The 25,067-nt window shown below is 43.8% G+C and overlaps 1 protein-coding gene across 2 annotated transcripts in view; it reads right to left on the bottom strand.

Moving 5' to 3' along the window:
• Window positions 1-287: 287 nt before the first annotated feature.
• Window positions 288-25,067, bottom strand: part of MC5R (melanocortin 5 receptor) — a 130,070-nt gene continuing 105,290 nt past the window's right edge. For both annotated transcript variants that reach the window (XM_075316409.1, XM_075316410.1), the window contains exon 3: window positions 288-1,372. In XM_075316409.1, coding sequence (XP_075172524.1) covers window positions 305-1,282 — 978 coding nt within the window. In that variant the 5' untranslated portion in view covers window positions 1,283-1,372 and the 3' untranslated portion in view covers window positions 288-304. The remainder of the gene's footprint in view (window positions 1,373-25,067) is intronic.

Raw genomic sequence — 25,067 nt, 5'->3', positions numbered from 1 at the left:
TTAATTTTCCACATTTAAAATTAGATTTATACACATTATTTTTGGGAGTATAAAGATTCATGTGAATTTTTCCATTTATGATATATTTTTTACATATTTATCCATTTATTATATCATCAGGATTTAACTTTTGTCATTTCTATTTAGCTTCTAGAACATTCTTTAAACGAGCTGTTCCTTTTTAGTGTATGCTATTCTATGCCTACGTGTATCGCCTCCACACCTGCCTTTGAAAACCATAAAAATGTTTATGAAAGTAGGACACTGCAAATAAAAGGAGAAGCAAGATGGTTTCAGGATTTTATTAGTATTTGCTAGGCAGTTCACAGGTTATCCGCAGACTGCAGCAACAAATGATTTCTTTGAATGTCTTGCGCATTTCCTGGCTGCGAAATGCATATATCAGAGGATCGATGACAGAATTGCACATTATCAGAATGAGGTACATATTAAAATGAGACATAAAACACACACAATAAAGGTTCTGTGGACAAGAAATCATAAGAATTAGGTGAAGAAAGAATGGTGCCCAGCATACAATAAATATACCTATCAATATTGTTAGAGTAATGGCTCCCTTCATACTAGTTCTCTGGTGGACAGAGTTATAGCCTGGCAAAGCGGCTATCCTCTTTACGTGAGTGCGTGCCAACAAGAACATATGAATATACAAAGATACCATGAGGAAAAGCATGGTGAAGAACATCGTAATAAGACATATTATTACATATGTTGATTCATAGTAGAGAATAAATATGATACCACATCCTGTACAGAATGTCCAAATACAAGCAATAATGGCTCCAGCTCTCTTCACTGTCATGATATTATGGTACCGTAAAGCATAAAAGATGGTGATATACCTATCCACTGCTATGGCAAGTAAGCTGCACATGGAAGCCACCACTGAAATACAGATCATAGAATCAAAAACATTGTCAATATGACGTACAAAGGCATCTTCCATGACTAGATGTTTGTTGTTGATAAGATTTATGGTGATTGTCTCCCATGCATTAGACACACTAACTAACATGTCAGCTACTGCTAAGCTACACACAAAGAAATACATAGGCGAATGCAGATTCTTGTTCTTAATTATGGCAGAAATGACTAAGATGTTTTCAAGGAGACTTACAATGCCAAGGGTTAAAAATACCTCAGCTGCTATAACCACTTGCTCACATGATGATAATTTAGGCTTGCTTGTTGGCACTGTATTGTTAACATCCAAGTTGCTTATATTAAGTTCCAGTATACGAGGATGCAATGATGAGTTCATCACTAAATCAACGTGGAGGGCTTTTCTTCAGAAAGTTGGTCTGCAGTGGTCTTTAAAGTCAGAGCCCATTGTCACAAGTCTTGTAATATGCTGAAAAAACAAACATATCTAAGTATCAATATTTTAATATAACATGTCCATTTACCTTAAAGGGGTTATCCGGCTTCTCTTGACTTTTTTTTTTTTTATTTCCCTATTGGGCTACGTGGGGGCAGGTAATTAGATAGAGACCACTTACCTGCCCTGCTGTCAGCCCCTCTCCACCGGCTCAGAGTGGTCATGTGACCGCTCCTGCCGCGATTTTGCTGCTTCCGAACATTTCATGTCAACATGGGCAGGACCATGTTGACATGCAAATCTGGAACAGCATGTCGCCTCCCTGCTGGGCAGCTACAGTGCGATGAGCCCTGCCCCCCTTCCCTGCACCCTCCCACACATTCCCCCACATCCCTTACTCTCCCCGCAACTTCCCCCTGCACTGCTGTGGGGTCCGTGACCTGGGGGAGGGGCCTGGCGGCGGCTGTCGTGGTGTCACCGCCAACACCGGGCCCCTGCTCAGGATCGCACATTCAAATGTACCGGCATCACAGATCACAGATGCCAGTACATTTGAAAGCGCTGATGAGAAGCAGCGCAGCGCTGCTTCTCATCACTGTCCCGCTGTCTGTGCTCTCTTCAGCACAGCGGTGATGTCACTACTGTGCTGATATGTCCAGAGCACAGACAGCATGCAAACGTGCAGGAGCAGCGGAGACCGAGGACGGGTGAGTATGTACTCCCTACATGTGTTCCCTATGGGGGTAGGGGGGTCGGTACAGAGCACCATGTGTGCGTGCGGTGCAGAGCCATGTGTGTGCGGTGCAGAGCCATATTTGTGTGTGTGTGCAGTGCAGAGCCATATGTGTGCGTGTGCAGTGCAGAGCTATATGTGTGTGTGTGTGCGGTGCAGAGCCATGTGTGTGCGGTGCAGAGCCATATGTGTGTGTGTGCGGTGCAGAACCATATGTGTGCGTGTGTGGTGCAGAGTCATACGTGTGTGTGTGTGTGTGGTGCAGAGCCATATGTGTGCATGTGCAGAGCCATATGTGTGCGTGTGCGGTGCAGAGCCATATGTGTGTGTGTGTGTGTGTGTGTGCGGTGCAGAGCCATATGTGTGCGTGTGTGTTGCAGAGCTATATGTGTGTGTGTGCGGTGCAGAGCCATATGTGTGCGTGTGCGGTGCAGAGCCATATGTGTGTGTGTGTGTGTGCGGTGCAGAGCCATATGTGTGTGTGTGTGTGTGCGGTGCAGAGCCATATGTGTGCGAGTGCGTTGCAGAGCCATATGTGTGTGTGTGCGGTGCAGAGCCATATGTGTGCGTGTGCGGTGCAGAGCCATATGTGTGTGTGTGTGTGTGCGGTGCAGAGCCATATGTGTGCGTGTGCGGTGCAGAGCCATATGTGTGCATGTGCGGTGCAGAGCCATATGTGTGTGTGTGCGGTGCAGAGCCATATGTGTGCGTGTGCGGTGCAGAGCCATATGTGTGCGTGTGGGGTGCAGAGCCTGATGTAGTGTGGGGTGCAGAGCCCGATGTGGTGTGGGGTGCAGAGCCCGATGTGGTGTGGGGTGCAGAGCCCGATGTGGTGTGGGGTGCAGAGCCCGATGTGGTGGGGGGTGCAGAGCCTGATGTGGTGTGGGGTGCAGAGCCCGATGTGGGGCTGTTATTTGCAATGCTGTAGTGATAACAGGTCAGGTGCTGGGGAAGAATACTGACAGGAAATGTGTGTGCAGGGGGCGGGCAGGGGGTGAGGCTGGACAGTGAGGGCGGGCAGGGGGCGAGCCTGGACACTGAGGCTGGGCGGTGCCAGCTCTGACTGAGGTTTTGCACAGGAAGTGGTCATGTTTGCTACAGCTGAATGTAAACAAAGAGGTGCAGAGAATAAAGGGTGAATTCAAGAGGAACAAAAGTTAGAAAACAAAAAATAACAATGTAGGGGTGTTTTATATGACAATACAGCACAGATTAGCTTACCAAAAATTTTTGAGTTTATGTCGGACAACCCCTTTAATTTTTACACTTATATATGAGTCATATATTTTGCCTGAAATTCAGTTTGACCTCTAAGAATATCATTAGAACATATTTTTGCAGTGAATTAAAGTGTTAAAAAAAAATTAAGTTTTTCTTTGTGTATCCGGGAAAATTAGGTAACAATATTATGGCAGCAGCATAAGTTCTCCTTCTTCAGCCAACTGTCCTAAATGACTTATCAATGATGACGAACTACATGGTTCCTAACTTTGAAAGATAATGAAGAGCTACTTATTATTTTATACTAAGCCAGTATCCAGCCCTTGCACAGTCTCATATGTACAAACATAGAAATATTGCTTCAATTGTTCCAGCATAGTATGGGAAAACTTTCATGGCCCCAACGAAGCCATCACACACATTATAAAGTCACCATAATAACTATGGTACAATGCCCCCCACATTACACATACACACACCCTTTATATTTCTCCACATCCAGTATGATGCTTCCACAGTACATTCACTCCCCACGTATTATGATGTCCCAAATGTACATTTCCCCACACTCAGTATGAAGCTCACATATTATTTTCCCTCACACAATTTGATGCCCCTGAAGTACATTCTTGTCAGGATCCAGGCCGGCTTTTCCCTGCTGTGGTTTCACCTAGCTCCGGCCTGGTCATGTCAAGGGTTAACTTCCCTTGCCTGGTGCCATATTCTGTGACGCTATGTCTTGCTGCTGCACCTAAATATCAGCACCAGTGATATTTCTGCCTTGTATAGTGGCTCTGGTGAGTGTTCCCAATCTGTCCTGTCTCCCTGCTACTGTGTCCTGACTTGTACCCTCCCATGTTCATCTGCCTGTCCTCATCCCTGACTACACTGACTTCATGTCTGCTTTTTTTCCCTGTCCTTATTTGCTTGTCCTCTTCCCTTATCTGTATTTGGACTGCCAGGCTGGTGACCTGTATCCTTGGTCCTGACTCCAGTATTTGTCTTTCCCCATGCTTCTGTCTTAGGGGTACTTCTCACATAGCGAGATCGCACCAGTGACCTCATTAGCGATCTCGCTGTGTGTGACACTGAGCAGCGATCTGGCCCCTGCTGTGAAATCGCTGCTCGTTACACACAGTGCTGGTTCATTTTTTGGACGTTGCTCTCCCGCTGTGAAGCACACATTGCTGTGTTTGACAGCGAGAGAGCAACTATCTGAATGTGCAGGGAGCAGGAAGCCGGCGTCTGGAAGCTGCGGACGCTGGTAAGTAAGGTAAATATCGGGTAACCAAGCGAAGGGCTTTGCTTGGTTACCCGATATTTACCTTGGTTACTAGCGTCTGCCACTCTCAGGCTGCCAGTGCCGGCTCCCTGCACACGTAGCCAGAGTACACATTGGGTAAATAAGCAAAGCAGTTTGCTTATTAACCCGATGTGTACTCTGGCTAGGAGTGCAGGGAGCCAGCACTAAGCGGTGTGCGCTGGTAACCAAGGTAAATATCGGGTAACCAAGAAAAGGGCTTTGCTTGGTTACCCGATATTTACCTTAGTTACCAAGCGCAGCATCGCTTTCGCGTGTCGCTGGTGGCTGGTGGCTGGTCACTGGTCGCTGGGGAGAGCTGCCTGATTGACAGCTCACCAGCGACCATGTAGCGATACACCAGCGATCCTGACCAAGTCAGCTCGCTGGTGGGATTGCTGGAGCGTCGCTAAAGTGTGATGGTACCCTTAGACCTCTTGCTGCTGACACGAATTACTGACTACTCTGTTGACCCCTAATGGTTGCTTGCTAAACTACAGTCTGAATCTACATTAGCTATGGCTTCAGTAACTTCAGTAGTGCAGCTTGACAATTCCCCAGTACACAGTATGATGCCCCACAGAACATTTCCCCATACACATTGAGATGTTTCTACAGTACATTTTCCACACACAGTATGATGACTCTCACTGTACATTCCTCCACACATAGTATAAAGCCCCTACAGTACACTTTCAATATGCACAATAAGATATCCACACACTACATTTCCCATACATAATAGATTGCGCAAAATGCATTACACCACACACAGTATTATGTCCAAGAAGTGATCCCCCACACTGTAGGATGTCCCCACAATACAGAGTATGGTGTCCTGACAGCACATTGCCCCACACACTTTAGACTATTCCTACAATAAATTCGTCCACACACACAGTATGATGTCCTCACAGCATATTTTCCTGAAAAAGTATTATGCTCCCACAGTATACAGTTAGGTCCAGAAATATTTGGACAGTGACACAAGTTTTGTTATTTTAGCTGTTTACAAAAACATGTTCAGAAATACAATTATATATATAATATGGGCTGAAAGTGCACACTCCCAGCTGCAATATGAGAGTTTTCACATCCAAATCGGAGAAAGGGTTTAGGAATCATAGCTCTGTAATGCATAGCCTCCTCTTTTTCAAGGGACCAAAAGTAATTGGACAAGGGACTCTAAGGGCTGCAATTAACTCTGAAGGCGTCTCCCTCGTTAACCTGTAATCAATGAAGTAGTTAAAAGGTCTGGGGTTGATTACAGGTGTTTGGTTTTGCATTTGGAAGCTGTTGCTGTGACCAGACAACATGCGGTCTAAGGAACTCTCAATTGAGGTGAAGCAGAACATCCTGAGGCTGAAAAAAAAGAAAAAATCCATCAGAGAGATAGCAGACATGCTTGGAGTAGCAAAATCAACAGTCGGGTACATTCTGAGAAAAAAGGAATTGACTGGTGAGCTGGGGAACTCAAAAAGGCCTGGGCGTCCACGGATGACAACAGTGGTGGATGATCGCCGCATACTTTCTTTGGTGAAGAAGAACCTGTTCACAACATCAACTGAAGTCCAGAACACTCTCAGTGAAGTAGGTGTATCTGTCTCTAAGTCAACAGTAAAGGGAAGACTCCATGAAAGTAAATACAAAGGGTTCACATCTAGATGCAAACCATTCATCAATTCCAAAAATAGACAGGCCAGAGTTAAATTTGCTGAAAAACACCTCATGAAGCCAGCTCAGTTCTGGAAAAGTATTCTATGGACAGATGAGACAAAGATCAACCTGTACCAGAATGATGGGAAGAAAAAAGTTTGGAGAAGAAAGGGAACGACACATGATCCAAGGCACACCACATCCTCTGTAAAACATGGTGGAGGCAACGTGATGGCATGGGCATGCATGGCTTTCAATGGCACTGGGTCACTTGTGTTTATTGATGACATAACAGCAGACAAGAGTAGCCGGATGAATTCTGAAGTGTACCGGGATATACTTTCAGCCCAAATTCAGCCAAATGCCGCAAAGTTGATCGGACGGCGCTTCATAGTACAGATGGACAATGACCCCAAGCATACAGCCAAAGCTACCCAGGAGTTCATGAGTGCAAAAAAGTGGAACCTTCTGCAATGGCCAAGTCAATCACCAGATCTTAACCCAATTGAGCATGCATTTCACTTGCTCAAATCCAGACTTAAGACGGAAAGACCCACAAACAAGCAAGACCTGAAGGCTGCGGCTGTAAAGGCCTGGCAAAGCATTAAGAAGGAGGAAACCCAGCGTTTGGTGATGTCCATGGGTTCCAGACTTAAGGCAGTGATTGCCTCCAAAGGATTCGCAACAAAATATTATAAATAAAAATATTTTGTTTGGGTTTGGTTTATTTGTCCAATTTCTTTTGACCTCCTAAAATGTGGAGTGTTTGTAAAGAAATGTGTACAATTCCTACAATTTCTATCAGATATTTTTGTTCAAACCTTCAAATTAAACGTTACAATCTGCACTTGAATTCTGTTGTAGAGAATTCATTTCAAATCCAATGTGGTGGCATGCAGAGCCCAACTCGCGAAAATTGTGTCATTGTCCAAATATTTCTAGACCTAACTGTATTCCCTCTACAGCATGATGTCCCTACAGTACATTGTGCCACACACAGTATAAAGTCCCAGCAGTACAATCCCCACACATGGTGTGATTTCTCCACAGTATATTCTTGGCATACAGTAGGATGTTCCCACAATAAATTGCCAGACACAATATTATGGTCCCGCAGAACATTTCCCATACAGAGTATAATATCCCCACAGTATGGTGTCCCCACAGAACACACTTCCACATACAGTATGATGTCCCAACAGTAAATTCCCCTAAAAGTAATATTATGCCCCATATTACATTTCCCCACACAGTATGCTGTAACCACAGTACATTCCTCCCACACAGCTTGTTGTCCCCATAGTATATTCGCCCACACACAGTACGATGTGTATACATTGCATTCCCTCTGCCCACATTATAACGGCCTAAACAGTGCAAACATGGCTACAAGTCTTGAGAAAACACAAATAAGGAATTTATCAGCTCACCACTCCAAAGCACTTATCTCCAACTTCTGGTCTGGTGCACGGAACAAGTGGTTTGGCCTCCACAGCTGAATAATCGGTCACATCAAAAGGAAAAGGGGACAAGAGAAGATCCAGCACAGACGTAAGAAAAAAATTCTTTATTCAAAATTCATAAAAAAGGTCATTTCAACCAAGTGCAGAATATATTTACGCTTGATGCATTTCGGAGAAAGTAGACTCCTTATTTATAGGCAACATAATGTTCACCTTCTCCTCTTGATGTGACTGATTTATACAAGTCTTGAGATTGACATAAATTTTGATTTTCACAAAGTGTACTTATTCAGTTTTTATAGTGTCAATTTGTAATAACTTTTAATTAACTTAGGAAGTGATTAAATAAAGATAAAGTGCAAAGAAATTAAGTAATTTCTTGTAAAGAAAATTAATTTAATAGTAAATCCATCTGATATAATCTAATATCACTTTGTAAGGCTACGTGCGCACGTGTGCGTAATTCATGCAGTTACGCTGCGCTTTGTAGCGCAGCGTAACTGCATGCGTCCTGCGTCCCCTGCACAGTCTATGGAGATTGTGCAGGGGCTGTGCGCACGTGGCGTTTTAGAGCGCAGCGCTTCAGCTACTGCCGAAGCGCTGCGTTCTAAGAAGTGACATGTCACTTCTTCCGTGCGCTTTGCCGGCAGCTCCTGCTCTGTCTATGGCAGGAGCTGCAGGCAGAGCGCATGGAATCTTTTTTTTTTTTTTCACTACGGACATTTCTGCAGCGATTTAAAGCGCACGTGTGCTCTTCAGATCGCTGCAGAAATTTCTGCAGTGACTGTACGCAACGTGCGCACATAGCCTTATGCTGATTGAATTTTAAGAGCAACTGGTTACTTTAAAAGGGGGCTGGTGCTTGAAATTATTGTCTGCTTCTATTAATCATGGCTACTTGCTTTGTGTCAAAAGGGCTATAAGAAAAGAACATATTTGCTTGTAGGATTGTTCCTAAATCAACCATTTATCAGGTCATCAATAAGAACTTCATAGAGAGGTTCATTTGCTGAGAAGAAGGCTTCATTGCACCCAAGAAAGTCCAGTAAGTGTCAGTATTGTCTGCTAAAATGGATTCAGCTATGGAATTGGTTCAACACTAGTGCAGCGCTTGCACTTGAATGGTAGTGTCAGTGTATATGCACACACAGTGAAGCAAAGGCTTTTAGAGACTAAACTGTTATCAAGAATTGGCAGTGAAAAGACTTCTCTCCGAGAAAAACATCAAAGACAGGTTGACATTCTACAAGAAGTAAACTGTAAAGTTATTTTCTCTGTTAAAGCCCTTTTCAGATTGTTTCTTACATCAGGAAGAATGATTGTCCAATAAAAGAAAAGGTGGGTCCTGAGTCATAAAAATAGTAAAGCATCTTGAGACCATTTTTGTGTTTAGCTGTTTATCATGAAAAGGAATCCGCTTTTTCCAATTTTTGGAAAGAACACTGCCACAAATATAGAAAGGTATCTAATTCTTCTCCAAGAACAACTTCGACCAATGATTCAGGAGCAATATGGTATGAGCAATATTTTTATCAAATTGTCACAAATCAATATTTGATAACTAAGCAAGTGGAAAATTTGCATTTATAGCCAGAAACTCTCCAGATTTCAATCAAATTGAAAATATGTGTTCAATTTTCAAAAATTTGGGGGACAAAAAAAAAAATCACAAATATTGTGATGCACTTCAAACACTGATTTGGCAAGAATTTGTTGTCATCAGTAAATATTTGACCCAGAAACTGATATCGAGCGTGCCAGAATGAACTACAAAAGTGTGGGAACATAAGTACTAACATTGTGAATATTGAGTCTTTACATATATTTAATGCACTTGTCAGTATAAGTTTAAACATTTCAGAAATGCTTCTAATTGTACTTTAGTATACCTTAGAAACATCTGACTAGACAATCTAAAAACACTGAAGCAGCAAAATTTGAAACACAAAATTTGTCCCATTCCCAAAACTTTTGGTCATGGCTGTCCATCGTCTCCCCCACAGGATATTCTCCACACATAGTACTATGCCTTCCATAGTAACACCCACATGTAGTAACATCCTCCACGTATGATGCCCCCACAGTATTCCCCATCATTATACTTTATGGGACCTCCCACAGTGCCACATACAGTACAATGTCCCCCACTAAGTAACTCTCATTTAGTATGATGACCTTCACATTGACCCTTCCCTATTACAGTGTGATGTTCCATAGAGTGTCTCCCAAACAGTACGGTGACTCCAAAGTGTCTACAACACAGTATAATATCCCGGCAGAACATTTGCCTCATAGTATCATGCCCTCACAATGCCCACTCATAGAATGATGCCCACACAGCCTCTTACAGTATGATGTCTCCCTAGCTCTCTATTCAAAATATGATGTCCTCATAACTCCCCCACTCATTAACATGACAGCACAGACCCTTATGCCGGCGTCACATGCTACGATATATCGGGCGATATATCGTCGGGGTCACGTCGTTAGTGACGCACATCCGGCATCATCCTAGATATCGTAGCGTGTGACACCTACGAACGAGCAAAAATACTCACCTTATCGTTGCTCGTTGACACATCGTTCATTTTCATAAAGTCGTTCCTCCTTCTGCGCGCCGATTGTTCGTCATTCCCGTGGCAGCACACATTGCTCCGTGTGACACTCCGGGAACGACGAACACAGCTTACCTGCGCCGCCGGCAATGCGGAAGGAAAGAGGTGGGCGGGATGTTACATCCCACTCATCTCTGCCCCTCCGCTTCTATTGGCCGGCCATTGTGTGACGTCGCTGTGACGCCAAATGTCCCTCCCCCTTCAGGAGGAGGATGTTCGCCGCCCACAGCGACGTCGTCCGAGAGGTAAGTGTGTGTGACAGGGGGTTAACGACTTTGTGCGCCACGGGCAACTAATTGCCCGTGCTGCACAAACGACGGGGGCGAGTATGATCACTCGTGCGATTGCACGATAGATCGTCCCGTGTGACGCCGGCCTTACACACAGTATGATGACTCCACAGTGTACACACAAGCATACACATGGCTCTGATAAACAAACACACACAGCCCATTAAATTAACACACACGTCTGCCACAATAATACATACAGCTCAGCTATAACATCACGCGCAACTTAGCTACACACACCAACCTTTCTTGTCTATCCTACTCCTCATTTCTGCTTCTTAAACATGGGGTCTCTTGTCATCCATCAGTCTATATAGATAATGTCACAAGACCAAAAGGTCCTGGCAGAATCTTCAATGTCTTAATATACTGAACAGTGGAGGAGGTCTCTAATGGGTCCCTGCTCCTCTATTATATTCAGTTGTATCTGTATATTTGAGGAGCTGAAGTCAGGACATCTCTCCAACCTGTTGAAACAGCAGACAAGCTTCTTAAAAAAGATCCCGCTGTATCCAACATGTTAAGTGCTCATATTGTATAATTTGATTTGCTTTAAATGAATTTAAATGTTGCCATGCCTCTTCTTTCAATGGGACCGAAATACAGGGTGGGCCATTTATATGGATACATTTAAATAAAATGGGAATGATTGGTGATATCAACTTCCTGTTTGCGGCTAATTAGTACATGGGAGGGGGGAAACTGTTCAAGATGGATGGTGACCATGGCGGCCATTTTTAAGTCAGCTATTTTGGATCCAACTTTATTTTTTCCAATGGGAAGAGGGTCATGTAACACATCAAACTTATTGAGAATTTCACAAGAAAAAAAAATGTGTGCTTAATTTTAATGTAACTTTTTTCATTCATTAGTTATTTCCAATTTTATGACCACTTATAAAATGTGTTCAAAGTGCTGCCCATTGTGTTGGATTGTCAATACAACCCTCTTCTCCCACTCTTGGCACACTAATAGCAACACCGCAGGAGAAATGCTCGCACAGGCTTCCAGTATCCGTTGTTTCAGATGTTGCACATCTTGTATCTTCACAGCTTAGACAATTGCCTTCAGATGACCCCAAAAATAAAAGTATAAAGCCTGCTATACACCTTTCAATTTCGCATACGATATCGTATGTGATGTGACCCGCCCCCATCGTATGTGCGGCACCTTCAATTTTTTGACCATGCCGCACAATTGATTAAAAGCTGTCACACATACTTACCCGTCCATACAACCTCGCTGTGGGCGTCGAACATCCACTTCCTGGAGTGGTAGGGACGTTCGGCGTCACAGCGACGTCACACGGCAGCCGGCCAATAGAAGCGGAGAGACGTAAACATCCTGCCCACCTCCTTCCTTCCGCATTGTCGGCGGGAGCCCCGGACAGAGGTAAGCTGTCGTTCAATGCTCCCGGGGTGTCACACACGGCGATGTGTGCTGCCTCGGGAACATTGCACAACCGCACATTCAATCTTTGCGAAATGAACAACGTGCATGCGATGAACGGATTTTCGTTCAATCGCAATTGCACGGAGGCTTTACACGCAACAATCATACTTACGATGCTGGATGTGCGTCACTTACGACGTGACCCCGCCGACACATCGTAAGATTTATTGTAGCGTGTAAAGCACCCTTAAGGGGGTCAAATTGGGTGATATTGGTGGCCATTCAACTGACCCATGATGACCAATCCACTTTCCAGGACACTGTTCATGTAGGAATGCTCTGTAGGAAGGACCTGTGATGGTTCACCACCACATTATGGGTGTCAGGTCCGAGCATTCCTACATGAACAGTGTCCTGGAAAGTGGATTGGTCCCCATGATCCCCTTAGGCCTTATAAATGGTCCACCCTGTACAATTAATTTACAGCCCCCCTTTCTTTCTGTTTTGATGGGACAACCATTAGACCTCCAGTCATTCCCAGGACAGATGTTGTTGATGCCGTTCACAGTAGGGGTCAAGGTAGGGACCAGACAAGACAAGTGTATACTCATACCACCCTGGAGGGGGCACAGCTAAGGAAAAATCATAATAATAGCAACTGAGGGGCCATGCACAACTAACACTGCTTACCAGTCTATCAGTCTAGTACAAAGTAAACTGAGTGTCAGATAGTTTCATAGCCATCATGAACCTTTCTTACTCTTCAGTAAGATATTATACTGCAACACAGTTAAGAGCCAGTGCACAAGCAGACAAGTAAGCAGAGTCATTGTGTCTCTGACATTGTGTCACAATTCCTCTGTGGAGAGCATCTGGCTCACTATGAGAGGCTCTCCCGTGTTTACCTGGTGTAGTGAGCTGTCAGTGTAGATTGACAGCGCAGGCTTCCATTCTTGTTCTGGGAGGTGCTGGATGGCTTAGGTGTTCCATCTTCCTTATAATTGTTCTGCTTCTTAACTGAGCAACATCTCTCGGAATCCTGCAAGTTGCTTATTCTGGTTGTGAGTAGTGCTCTTGGCCAGTATACATGTGTTCTGATCTTTGTGTCTTGACCCCAGACTGTTGTTTGATTCCCCTCTGCCTGCTCTCTGTTCTTGATGCAACCGCCTGGTATTTTGACCTCGGATCATTCCCTGATCACGTCTTAGTTTACTCCCAGTATCCATTACATGCTTTCCTGGCTTTCTGATCCCAGATCATGGCTTGACTACGTCTCTGTTTTCTCCTGGAATCCATTATGTGTCCTCCTGGTACCTGACCCCAGCTTATCTGACTACTCTACTGTTCGTGCTACCTATAAGTAGTGACTAGCATCACACATTGTTCATTTTGATCTGCATGCATTCCTGTTGTCACTGACAGTGAGCATAATATTAGGCTTGTAGTCAGTCATCTTATTTTGGACTGTTGTAGAGCATGTAAATCTGAAGTGAAAACTACCATACATTATGCCCCCCCACACCATAATCCCAAGGAAGGACCCGCATTATATTCCCTAGTAGAGGCCACATGGTATTGCTACTGGTCAACATGGAGACTACAACACTTGAAAGGAGCAATGGAGACTGGAATGAAAGTCTATTCTTTTTTGCAATGAGTCTCATTTGTGTATGAGTTATAAGATGCAATGATAGCCTATGATTGGTCTGGAGACCACAAGTGCAATGTCATGAGGAGGCCTTCATGAGGGAACGTAACACAGGTCCTACTCCTGTGGTTATGGTGTTGGGTGCCATAATGTATGGTACACAGAAAATTCTAGTCTTCATTCCAGGTGCACTAATAACTCAGTGTTAGATTTATTTGGTCATGGAACCAGTTATGTCCTTTTCTCAAAAATGACGGTATGTTGCTGGTGTTACTGTAATGACAATAAATAATAAGAATAATAATAGTATTTTTTTATTTCTATAGCACCAGCATATTCCTTAGCACTTTACAATGCAGAGGGAACTTATACAAACAAGAAAAGACATTATTAAAATAAACACATAGTTCAACTCATACCAACAGGAGTAAGGACCCTGCTCACAAGCTTACAATCTATTAGGAAATAGGTGAGACACAAAAGGTAAAAATAAAGTGTTTGTTGTGTAAGGTCCAGCCATCAGTATAATAGGGATATTCAAATAACGCTGCATAAATCAGTCATCAGACAGTATCTGTAGAAGTACAGATACAACATACTATTGAATATATAAAAGAGAGAAGGGAATATTTAGTGAGGTGAGGAGAAGAAATGTGTTTTAGGTCAAATTCGAAACTGTGGATATTGATAATCATCCAGATTGTCTGGTGTACTTCATTGCAGATAACTGGTGCAGAGTCAGAAAAGTCCTGGAGATGGAGGTCTGTAATCTATGGGATGTTAGTCTTCATTCATTAGCGGAATACAGAGAGTAGGTAGGGTGGTAGACAGATATAAGGGAGGAAATTTGGGTCGGTGCAAAATTGTGGAGAGGTGTGTGTGTACTATTGGTTCATGTCGGTATTTATGCATGCTGGGAATTTTTTATCCTATAAGGCTTTGAAAAAGAAGGCAGCTAGTGTTCGAAACGCGTCACCATTTTTCCCTTATCCCCCATGCTTGCCTCAATTTTATAAATATTTGGAATGGAATCTTCATCATCTTGGAGCTGGAGCAGTTTTTTCTTTCAATGGATAGTACAATCATAAAAGTCATGGCAAGGGTGAACGTAGCCACAGGTTTTAGATCGAGATGCCCCTCATCAGAAAAAAAACCATTGCAATTTAGTCAGGTTTTATTTTTATTTATTCTTAATGCCCATAATTTTATAGAAAAAAAACTTTGAGATATGATATTTCCAACAGTATCAGCTCTCTTTGCAACAACACTGCATCCATCTTTTAATATTTGCCATAAAATATCATCTTCATACAAAACAGTCCGGTATTAACAATATTCTATATAGACATATATTGTGCACTATATTACAAAGAGAGTACAGGTTTATTCTGTCTGGTTTCAATATTTCCGTTCTTATTTTTTTTATATCAATTCATACTTATCCTTTTTAGGCAGGATTTTTTTGGCTCGGTTCAAGCACCATTTGGGATAGCCTTGATTTTTAATTCTTTTACATGTTATCTATTTGAATAGCGGTGTCCAAAGGGTTACTATGCAGTAACAATTCAAACAACTTTGCCATTCAGTAATATACAAATTGCAATTCTGATATTGCGGTGTATATATAATCAGATGTTCTTTCTTATACAAGATTTATGTAGGTTGTACTACAAGGAGACTGAAAGTCAGGATAAATGAACATTTGAATGATATATGAAACACTAAGAAATTGGGAAGCAATAGCTAGCGTTTGAAACGCATTGCCATTATTCCCTTATTCCCCATGTTTGCCTCAATGTTTTAAATATTTGGAACTGAATAAAATACATTTTTATCTTCACTTGGAACTGGAACCATTTCTTCTTTCAATGGATTTCTCTTGCGGCTGATCAGGACGTGGATCCGTGAATATTGGATGATGGGATGGGGTTGGTGAGCTGACAACCTTTCAAATGCTTGAGGTAAGTTTCCTGAGTTACCTAAACATTTTTCCATACCCTGTAGCATCTCTCGACTTATAAACCGAGCACATCTGAAATATCATTGATTGGCAATTGCAAAGGAAGCTGTTATTAGAATATCTTGATGATTTATTTGCCCACACATAAGCAGATTGCTGAAACTTCTATTTATAAAATCTTTCAGAGCATGTCAAGGGGTGTAAGTGCTTCACTTTCCGCATATGAAGTTCATACATGAAACCAAACAAACTGACATGTTTTGAAAATGTTTTCTTTTCTTTCATCATTTGCACCCCTAATAATTATGCTCTTTCTTCTTCTCTGTCTCTACAATATATATATATAATATATATATATATATATATGTCTCTCTCAAAGTCTCTGTCTGTCTGTCTCTGTGTGTCTGTCTCTCTGTCTATCTGTCTCTGTCTGTCTCTTTCTCTGTCTGTCTCTGTGTGTCTGTCTGTCCCTTTCCCAGTCTGTCTCTGCCTGTCTGTGTATCTGTCTCTATCCAAGTGTGTCTCTATCTCTATCCATGTCTGTTTGTCTGTGCGTATCTCTCTGTCTGTGTCTACCTCTCTATCTATCTGTGTCTATCTCTCTGTTTGTCTCTGTATCAGTTTCTCTGTCTTTCTCTCTCTCTCTGTGTCTGTCTGTCTCTCTCTATCGCTGTGTTTCTATGTCTCTCTGTATCTCTGTGTCTGTCTGTCAATCTGTTTCCCCATCTGTCTCTTTCCCCATCTGTCTCTTTCCCCGTCTGTCTCTTTCTCCATTTTTCTCTTTCCCCGTCTGTCTCATTCCAGGTCTGTCTCATTCCAGGTTTGTCTCGTTACAGGTTTGTCTCTTTCCCCGCCTGTCTCTGTCCCAGTCTGTCTCTTTCCCTGCCTGTTTCTTTCCCCATCTGTGTCTTTCCCCATCTGTCTCTTTCCCTGTTTGTCTCTGTCTTTTTCCCCATCTGTCTATGTCTCATTCCCTGTCTCTGTCTTTTTCCCTGTCTCTTTCCTCCTCACTGTCTCTTTTCCTGTTTTTGTCTCTTTCTCTGTTTTTGTCTCTTTCCCTGTCTGTCTATTTCCCCGTTTTTCTCTTTCCCAGTCTGTCTCGTTCCAGGTCTGTCTCGTTCCAGGTTTGTCTCGTTCCAGGTTTGTCTCTTTCCACGCCTGCCTCTGTCCCCATCTGTCTTTTTCCCCAACTGTTTCTTTCTCCGTCTGTCTCTTTCCCCGTCTGCATCTTTCCCCGTGTGTTTCTGTCTTTTTCCCCGTCTGTCTCTGTCTCATTCCCTGTCTCTGTCTCTTTCCCTGTCTCTTTCCTTGTCTCTGTCTCTTTCCCTGTTTTTGTCTCTTTCCCTGTTTCCAAAAGTTTGGACACACCTTCTCATCTCTAGAACAACTGTTAAGAGGAGACTTTGTGCAGCAGGCCTTCATGGTACAATCGCTGCTATGAAACCACTGCTATGGACAGGCAACAAGCAAGAGAGACTTGTTTGGGCTAAAGAACACAGGGAATGGACATTAGACCAGTGGAAATCTGTGCTTTGGTCTGATGAGTCCAAATTTGAGATCTTTGGATCCAACCACCGTGTCTTTGTAGAAAAGGTGAACGGAGGGACTCTACATGGCTGGTTCCCACCGTGAAGCAAAGAGGAGGAGGTGTGATGGTGTGAGGGTGCTTTGCTGGTGACACTGTTGGGGATTTTTTCAAAATTGAAGGCATACAGAACCAGCATGCCTACCACAGCAGCTTGCAGCGGCATGCTATTCCATCCGGTTTGCATTTAGTAGGACCAGCATTTATTTTACAACAGGACAATGACCCCAAACACACCTCCAGGCTTTGTAAGGGCTATTTGACTAAGAAGGAGAGTGATGGGGTGCTACGCCAGATGACCTGGCTTCCACAGTCACCAGACCTGAACCCAATCGAGATGGTTTGGGGTGAGCTGGACCGCAGAGTGAAGGCAAAAGGGCCAACAAGTGCTAAGCATCTCTGGGAACTCCTTCAAGACTGTTGGAAAACTATTTGGGGTGACTAACACTTGAAGCTCATCGAGAGAATGCCAAGAGTGTGCAAAGTAGTAATGAAAGCAAAAGGTGGCTACTTTGAAGAACCTAGAATATAAGACATATTTTCAGTTGTTCCACACTTTTTTAAGTATTTCAGTCCACACGTTTTAATTCACAGTTTTGATGCCTTCAATGTGAATCTACAATTTTCAGAGTCCTGAAAATGAAGAAAACTCTTTGAATGAGGTGTGTCCAAACTTTTGGTCTGTACTGTATATATATATATATATATATATATATACCGGTATATATATATATATATATATATATATACACACAAATACTATATATATATATATATATATATATATATATATATATATATATACCCGTATATATATATATATATATATATATATATATACCATATTTTTCGGACTATAAGATGCACTGTTTTCCCCCAAATGTTGGGGGAAAGAACGGGGTGCGTCTTATAGTCTGAATGTAGGGCTGTGGGGAATGAAGGTGCTGCGGTGGAGCAGGTAATTGGTGGCACGAGCAGGCTGGAGCTCCTTTAATATGCACGCCCATGATCCCACCCATCATCTTTCAGCGCTGAAGCCAGCGCTGACAGGTTGGCGGGGTGATGGGCGAGGAATGCGCGCATATTAAACAGCCTGCCCGCATGATTACCCCTGGCAACTACAGCCTGAAGTGATTATGTGCGGCTGTATTCACTGCCCCCCGCACAACATCATCAGCGCGGGGTGCAGCGAATCAGTATAACTCACCAGTCACGATCCCTGCAGCACCGCGATATCCTCCTGTCTGCTGGTGGTGGCTGTGTGAGGACACTAACGGCGCACATAGCGATAACGTCATCGCTGTGCGCACGTGTCCACATGCAGTCGCCGCCAGCAGAGACAGGAGGACATCGCAATGCTGCAGGGATCGTGGCTAGCTCCACACTCTAGCGCTACTGCTGACACAGATGGAGGAGGAGCGATGCTGCAGGGAGTGAGGTAAGGTGAGTATGAACGTTTATTTTATTTTATGTGCCACAGGATGCGGGCTGTATACCAGGATGGGGTTATATAGCAGGATGGGGGTGTATAGCAGGATGGGGGTATATTAGGAGCAGGATGGGGGTATATGAGCAGGATGGGGGTATATGAGCAGGATGGGGGTATATGAGCAGGATAGGGGTATATGAGCAGGATGGGGGTATATAGCAGGAGGAAGGTATATAGCAGGATGGGGCCATATGCCAGGATGGGTTATATAGCAGGATGGGGTCATATGCCAGTATATAGCAGGATGCGGCAATATGACAGGATGGAGTATATAGCAGGATGCGGCCATATGCAAGTATATAGCAGGATGCGGCCATATGCCAGGATGACGGTATATAGCAGGATGGGGGCTATATTAGGATGAGGGACATATACTGTATATACAAGGCAGGAGCATCATTGCCAGGATGGGGTACCTTAGTAGAGATTTTGGGGACATTACCCCCATAACAGTGTCAGCAGCAGATCTTTGTCCCATAACAGTGTGTCATGACCACATTATTTGCTTAAAATTTTATTTTCCTCCTCTAAAACCAGGGTGCGTCTTATGGCCCGGTGCGTATTATAGTCCGAAAAATATGGTATATGAACAACGACACGGCAGTATCCCGCAATGACATGAGCAATCCAGGATGCTGTTAAAAAACGCTTTCACTTTATTCATGAATATATAAAAATACAGTGGTCCAAGTGATTCAGAACAGCATATTAACACAAGAAATTAACGCAGACAGGCATATACTGTATATATATATATATATATATATATATATAAATATATATGGGCTAAACATGTGCAGCGCCTGTTTGTGTACATTCTTGCTCGTGTGCTGTATGCAGTACAATTTAGGCTTCAAGGTCTTTTAAATGCATTCGGGCACAACGTTCCCCTCACCTTATCGTATGGTAAATCCTTATGACAGTTTTAGCACCAGCATCTGCCATACTTCGTTGGTGGAATCTGTCATCTGATATGTTTATTGGCCATAGATTATTTGTTACCAGTAAATAATATTATTTTAATTCTCTAGTAGTAACGTTTGCATTCTCCGAGCTCTTCATCATTTGATATCCACCTTAGCTTTTATTAGTAAAAGCCTATATTGTGCTGACTTGGTTTACGTTATGAAAGCTTGCTGACAGGGGGCTTCTCGCTTCATTATGATATATGAAAATAATTACTGTCTCTAGGATTTAGTATTGCTTAGCAAGTATAACAAATCTAATGGAGGGCTTCTGTCATCGCAATCCATAATACACAGTAGCTAAGACTACTTACAATTCAGTACATAGTAATTTATTGTTCAGTGTTAACCACTTAAAACTGGGCACGCTCATTTATTTAAAGCACCTAGATGTACATAATGTATTGTATGTCATGAAGTATCAAAGTAAAGGAATTAATATGTTACAGCATAAGCATCCTACATAACCCTACATAAAAATCAAGCACCTACACATCATTTTATATCAGGTAACTCATCCATAGGTGACTCAGGAATGGGGAGCATGGGCAGAGCTTATTTAAAGAGTATTATATTTTAGTCATCATACATCATGTGTTGCATATTACAGGACCATCAGGGATAATATCTGTACAATACCTACGTGTAAGGTGCTTGTTTGAATAAGTATAACACTAAAATGACAGAAAATAGTCACATCAAGCTCGTAACCATTGTCACGAGTATGTATCTCATTCAGCTGAGATCTTTCCAGTATCTGATGATTTATGATTTAAAGGTCATGGCAATGTGCAGATCGCAGGTTCTCTTTCACATGAGTCGATTTAACGTCATTTGATGCTGTTTCTGCTGAGATTCCATTTAGCTATAATCTCAGTTGCTGCACCTCAATGCCACTCCTGTCATAATGTCTCTGGGATAGTGTTACATCACCACCAGAGTCCGCTCCATCGACTTCTACTCCGATCGCCAGGCGACGCCGTGTTCCTGCTGGGGATAGTGCTGATTATGGCAGAGGAGTCAATGCGAGTGGCTCTGGTGGGCGCAGGCTTCGCTCATCCACTGGTCTGGGTTTCCCGGGGATCTGCAGTGCGACTGGCTGACTGCAGGTGGCGGGTGTCTCACAGCTGAAGTACCATCATTCAGCTACAGCCTATGGGAAGACACCACACCTTTTTTAATGCCCCTTCTGTCTGCTGACCTCTGCCAGAGATAGTTCTGAGAATTCTGGTTACTGTTCCGTCCTGTGATTTCATGTGCTGATTACCGCTTGAGTACGTCTCCTGCCTGCTGTTTTTGTACCTCGCTGCCCGATCCGGTTTTGACCTCTGCTTGTTTCTGATTATGTCCTTGCCTACCGATTCTGTCCCTGTTCCGCATATCTTGGTTTAACCCTGCCTGACTACTTCTCTCTCGGACTGCAACCTGCCACAGGTAGTGATCACCTTGGGCCCTGTGTTCCAAATCCTTGTATAGGGGTTAAAAGGTTTCAGGGTTCTAAGGGTCCTGCTTGGTGAGTGGCTTCCCTCTAGCCTGTCCATTACAGCCCGTATGAGTCTGTGGATCCAGGCAGGCATTACAGATAGCAGGGAACCAGAGCCCCTAAGCTGTCCCTCAAGCTAGGGGGCCCTATGCTATCCCTATTCTCAAGGGATACCCCTAATGCTGGGAATGCCTGAGTTTCCTTACTGGCTCTGTTTCTGACCAATCCAGATCTGTTTTTCCCTCCCCCCAGGGAGGGAAAGGACAGGAGTGTAATTAAAGTCACAGATACACAGATATAGACAGACAAGGGGAAAAACAAAACTCTGTCACACAGAGATTCAGGAGAAAACACAGTAGAAGGAAGAAAACTACAAAACAACAGAGGTAAACTTTCACAACCGCAATACACAAATAGCACAATTTTCACCAGAGAATCTGGGACACCACACCTCACAGACCAAAGTAGAGACTTTAGCTGACATGGGTAGAAGATTACATCCAGCTTAAATAGAAGGGGAGCAGCAGTGATGTGTCCTTCCCACCACATATGTGCAAAGGAACTTAACAAGCAGACTAGTAGAGATTAACTCCCATTCTTCCTGTGAGTCAGCACACAGCAGGTCGATGCTCGAGTCTGCCTGTGTTGATTCCAGACACCAGAAAATAGAGTTGGCGGACTATCAGAATCTGCAATGTAAACAGAGCCCAACGCCACCCTGACAGTTGGTGAAGTTTGTGCAAAACTCCGTGTGACAACTCCCCTTCATTTTTAAAGTCACTCCTGGCTCTCCCATATGCCAATGTTATTTCATTCTATGTTGACCTGTGAATGTGTTGTCTCTGGAACAAGCTGTTGTTATCATTCCAGTAGATGCAGTGTAGTTCCCTCTCTGGAGAAGATTTGGAGTTCTATTGTTGTATTTGTCTCTCTTTACTCATGTGGTCTTTACATTAGAAGTAAGACAAGTGTCTTGCTGGCCTGCTCACTAGCCAGGGCTAATCCAGGGCATAGGCATGTGATGGCACAAGAGAGGGAAGGACCCGTCTAGTCTAAGGATATTAGGGAGCTCGGGGATCAGTTACAGGGGAGTGTGAGGTGGTGACCCCTCTCCCTGTTTCCAGGGTGTTTCTTTACATCTTCCCTGGTGTTCATCTCCTGTTGTACCGCATGCAGTCATCAAATTATTGGTGCTATAGCACACAAAAATGAGTGCCATTTTGAAATGAATATGATGCTGAAATGTCTCACAAGTTACAAGCCGCAGATATCTGCAATTTATTTATTCAATATCAGTAGTTATATTTTGTGTATCTTGTTTCTGTCCACATATCTCATTTACCCTTTATTAGAAACAACCCTCATTCTATATAAGATAATGAAGCACAGTGTGTTCACTTAATGAGAGAAGTGCAGTGCAATCATCAACTGTAATTATAATAAATGTATTTGTTTACATTTTATCAAGGATGTAGAGATAATCATCCATGTACTAAAATAGTTTAACCCCTTGTTTACTGACAGAAGATGGTAAAAGTCGGGTTGATGAGAATATAAAACTGAGAGTTTTCAACTGCAATTTCTTGGGGAATCTGTCAGCAGATTTCTCCTATCTAATCTGTGAGCAGCATGATGTAGAGACAGAGAGCCTAATTCCAGGGATGTGTATCTTACAGGACCTCTTGGTGCATTTTTTATATAATCCTGGGTATCTATGTTGTAGATATGTAGTGGGTCAGAATATTAAGGCTTGAGTATATTCCTATCCACAACCTTGATTGTCAGCTTCCTGCCAACACTGAATTGTCAGCAAGCTGCCAATCAGTGGTGAGGACAGGGTTACACAGATAAGCCTGACCGGAGTGTGTGATATGACGTGGTGGCTGAATGCTCATGGTGCTATTGCAAATGGGGAGAATGTCATTAAGATATGGGGTGGGTAAAGGTACAATGTTGCTGTCGGTGAGTGATGGTAAGAAAGTGGTGAATGCCTCTTCATTACTAAACCCTGGGCTTGATGTTAGTTGTCAATTCACATCGGACATCAACCCCAAAAGTATTACCCCAATTGTCACCACATAAGGGGAATCATGCCAGAATTAGCACATCTAATGGATGCACCACTTCTGGTGTGGCTGCAAGCTACTATTTTTAGGCTGGAAAGGACTAAATAACCATGGACCTTCCCAGTCTGATAATATCAGCCCTCAGCTGTCTGATTTACCTGTGCTGGTTATCAAAAAAAGGGGGGATCTTACATAATTGTTTCAAAAAATGTATTTATTTTGTTCACAGCAGCGTACATCTTCCACATGCCGAAAAGTTTGTTGAATGGCTGCATTTCAGGCTTTCAACACACTTTATTAGGATACAAGCAGCATACAAACTCCAAGCTCGGACACAAACATTTTTTTTAAAAGTCTGTGTTTGAGTTTGAGTTTGGACCCCCCCGTGTTTGGTATGAATGCTCAACTTTACTATTCAGGTTTAGAGCTGAGCAAACCCAAGATGCGATATTCGATGTTCGTACTAAACACAAACTTTATAAATAAAACAGAGTTGGGGATTGGAGTTTGGGACCTTTACATCTGCAAACTACTCATGCAAGCATTGCTGTGCTCAGGTATGCTCGGTGCTCTGCCCAGTGCAAGCCGCTTGTAGTCTTTTATCGGCTCGCACTCGGGGTAACAATAGCATGATCGGAGGTTGTGCGCACAAACAAAAAGGAAAGCCTCGCCCACCCGCCTCCAGAAGTGATCTGTTTATCACTGGCTGCATGTGGGTGGAGACCCGAACTACCCAATTAGTGACTTCCACTGGTGTTCAAATAAAGTTAAGGTCCCAAACTGAACTTTTCCAAAAGTCTGGCTGCAGCCACCGAACCGAACTATCATGAGTTCGTTCATCTCTATTTGTGTTCACTGATCGCTAATACTGATCTAATATTTATCAAACATACTGTCAGGGCAGGGAGGACTGGTAAGCCCAGGAGGTGGATCCACTGGACCGAGTATCCCACCGGAGGGCAGGGTACACGGCAGCCGGAGCACTGGCGTGGCCGGGACAGGTATAACCAGGTCAGCAGAGTCACAAAGTTCTTCAGGACGGTAAGGAAGACAGGCACAGGTACCAGGGAGCAAAGACAAGAAGTCTACAGGACACGGCACCAGGGGGCCTGAGCACCTAGCACAAAAGACAAAGCTTCTAGACACGTTGATCAGGCAACGCCCCTATGGAAAGGCCAGTCTTATATATCCAGCACAGCCGTATGTCACATCCTGCTTCAGGTGTGCTGGGTCCATAAAACCAGGAGAGTGGGCGCGGCCTGGTCCTATACAGAGGCATGAGGCTAATACTCAGAGTCAGACTCATGAGACCAGGAGCAGGACACAGGAGAGCACGAGCGGCAGCCATGACCGGTGGACACGTGGAGTGGATCAGTGGGTAAGGAGCGGTGGTGCGATGCAGGTGCGACTGGATCAGTGGGTACAGAGCGGTGGTGCAATGCAGGTACGACTGGATCAGTGGGTACAGAGCGGTGGTGCAATGCAGGTACGACTGGATCAGTGGGTACAGAGCGGTGGTGCAATGCAGGAACCGGCTCAGTGGGTAAGGAGGGCTGCTGGGACACCGGGAGCGTGACAGTACCCCCCCCTTGAAGCCCCCCTCCCCGCGGCCGGGACATGTAGGCGCGCCGAAGAGGGGCAGCAACGTACTTCCGGGACAACCAGGACCGAGCCTCGGGGCCGCAATCCACCCAATCGACCAGGAAGGACTGTCTACCCCGGACCGTTTTCATGGCCACTATGTCCCGTATCGGAGAACCCAAGCCAGCGGCAACGGAGGCAACGGATAAGGGAAGACAGTCAGAAGCAGGACTGGAGTCGTGGGCGACCGGTTCGGGCGTCTCGGACCGGGTACAGGAAGG

The sequence above is a fragment of the Anomaloglossus baeobatrachus genome, chromosome 6 (genome assembly GCF_048569485.1).
Source record: "Anomaloglossus baeobatrachus isolate aAnoBae1 chromosome 6, aAnoBae1.hap1, whole genome shotgun sequence".
In the NCBI taxonomy this organism is placed as follows: Eukaryota; Metazoa; Chordata; class Amphibia; order Anura; family Aromobatidae; genus Anomaloglossus; species Anomaloglossus baeobatrachus.
The sequence above is the reverse complement of the archived record's forward strand: the minus strand, read 5'-3'. Positions and strand labels throughout refer to the sequence as shown.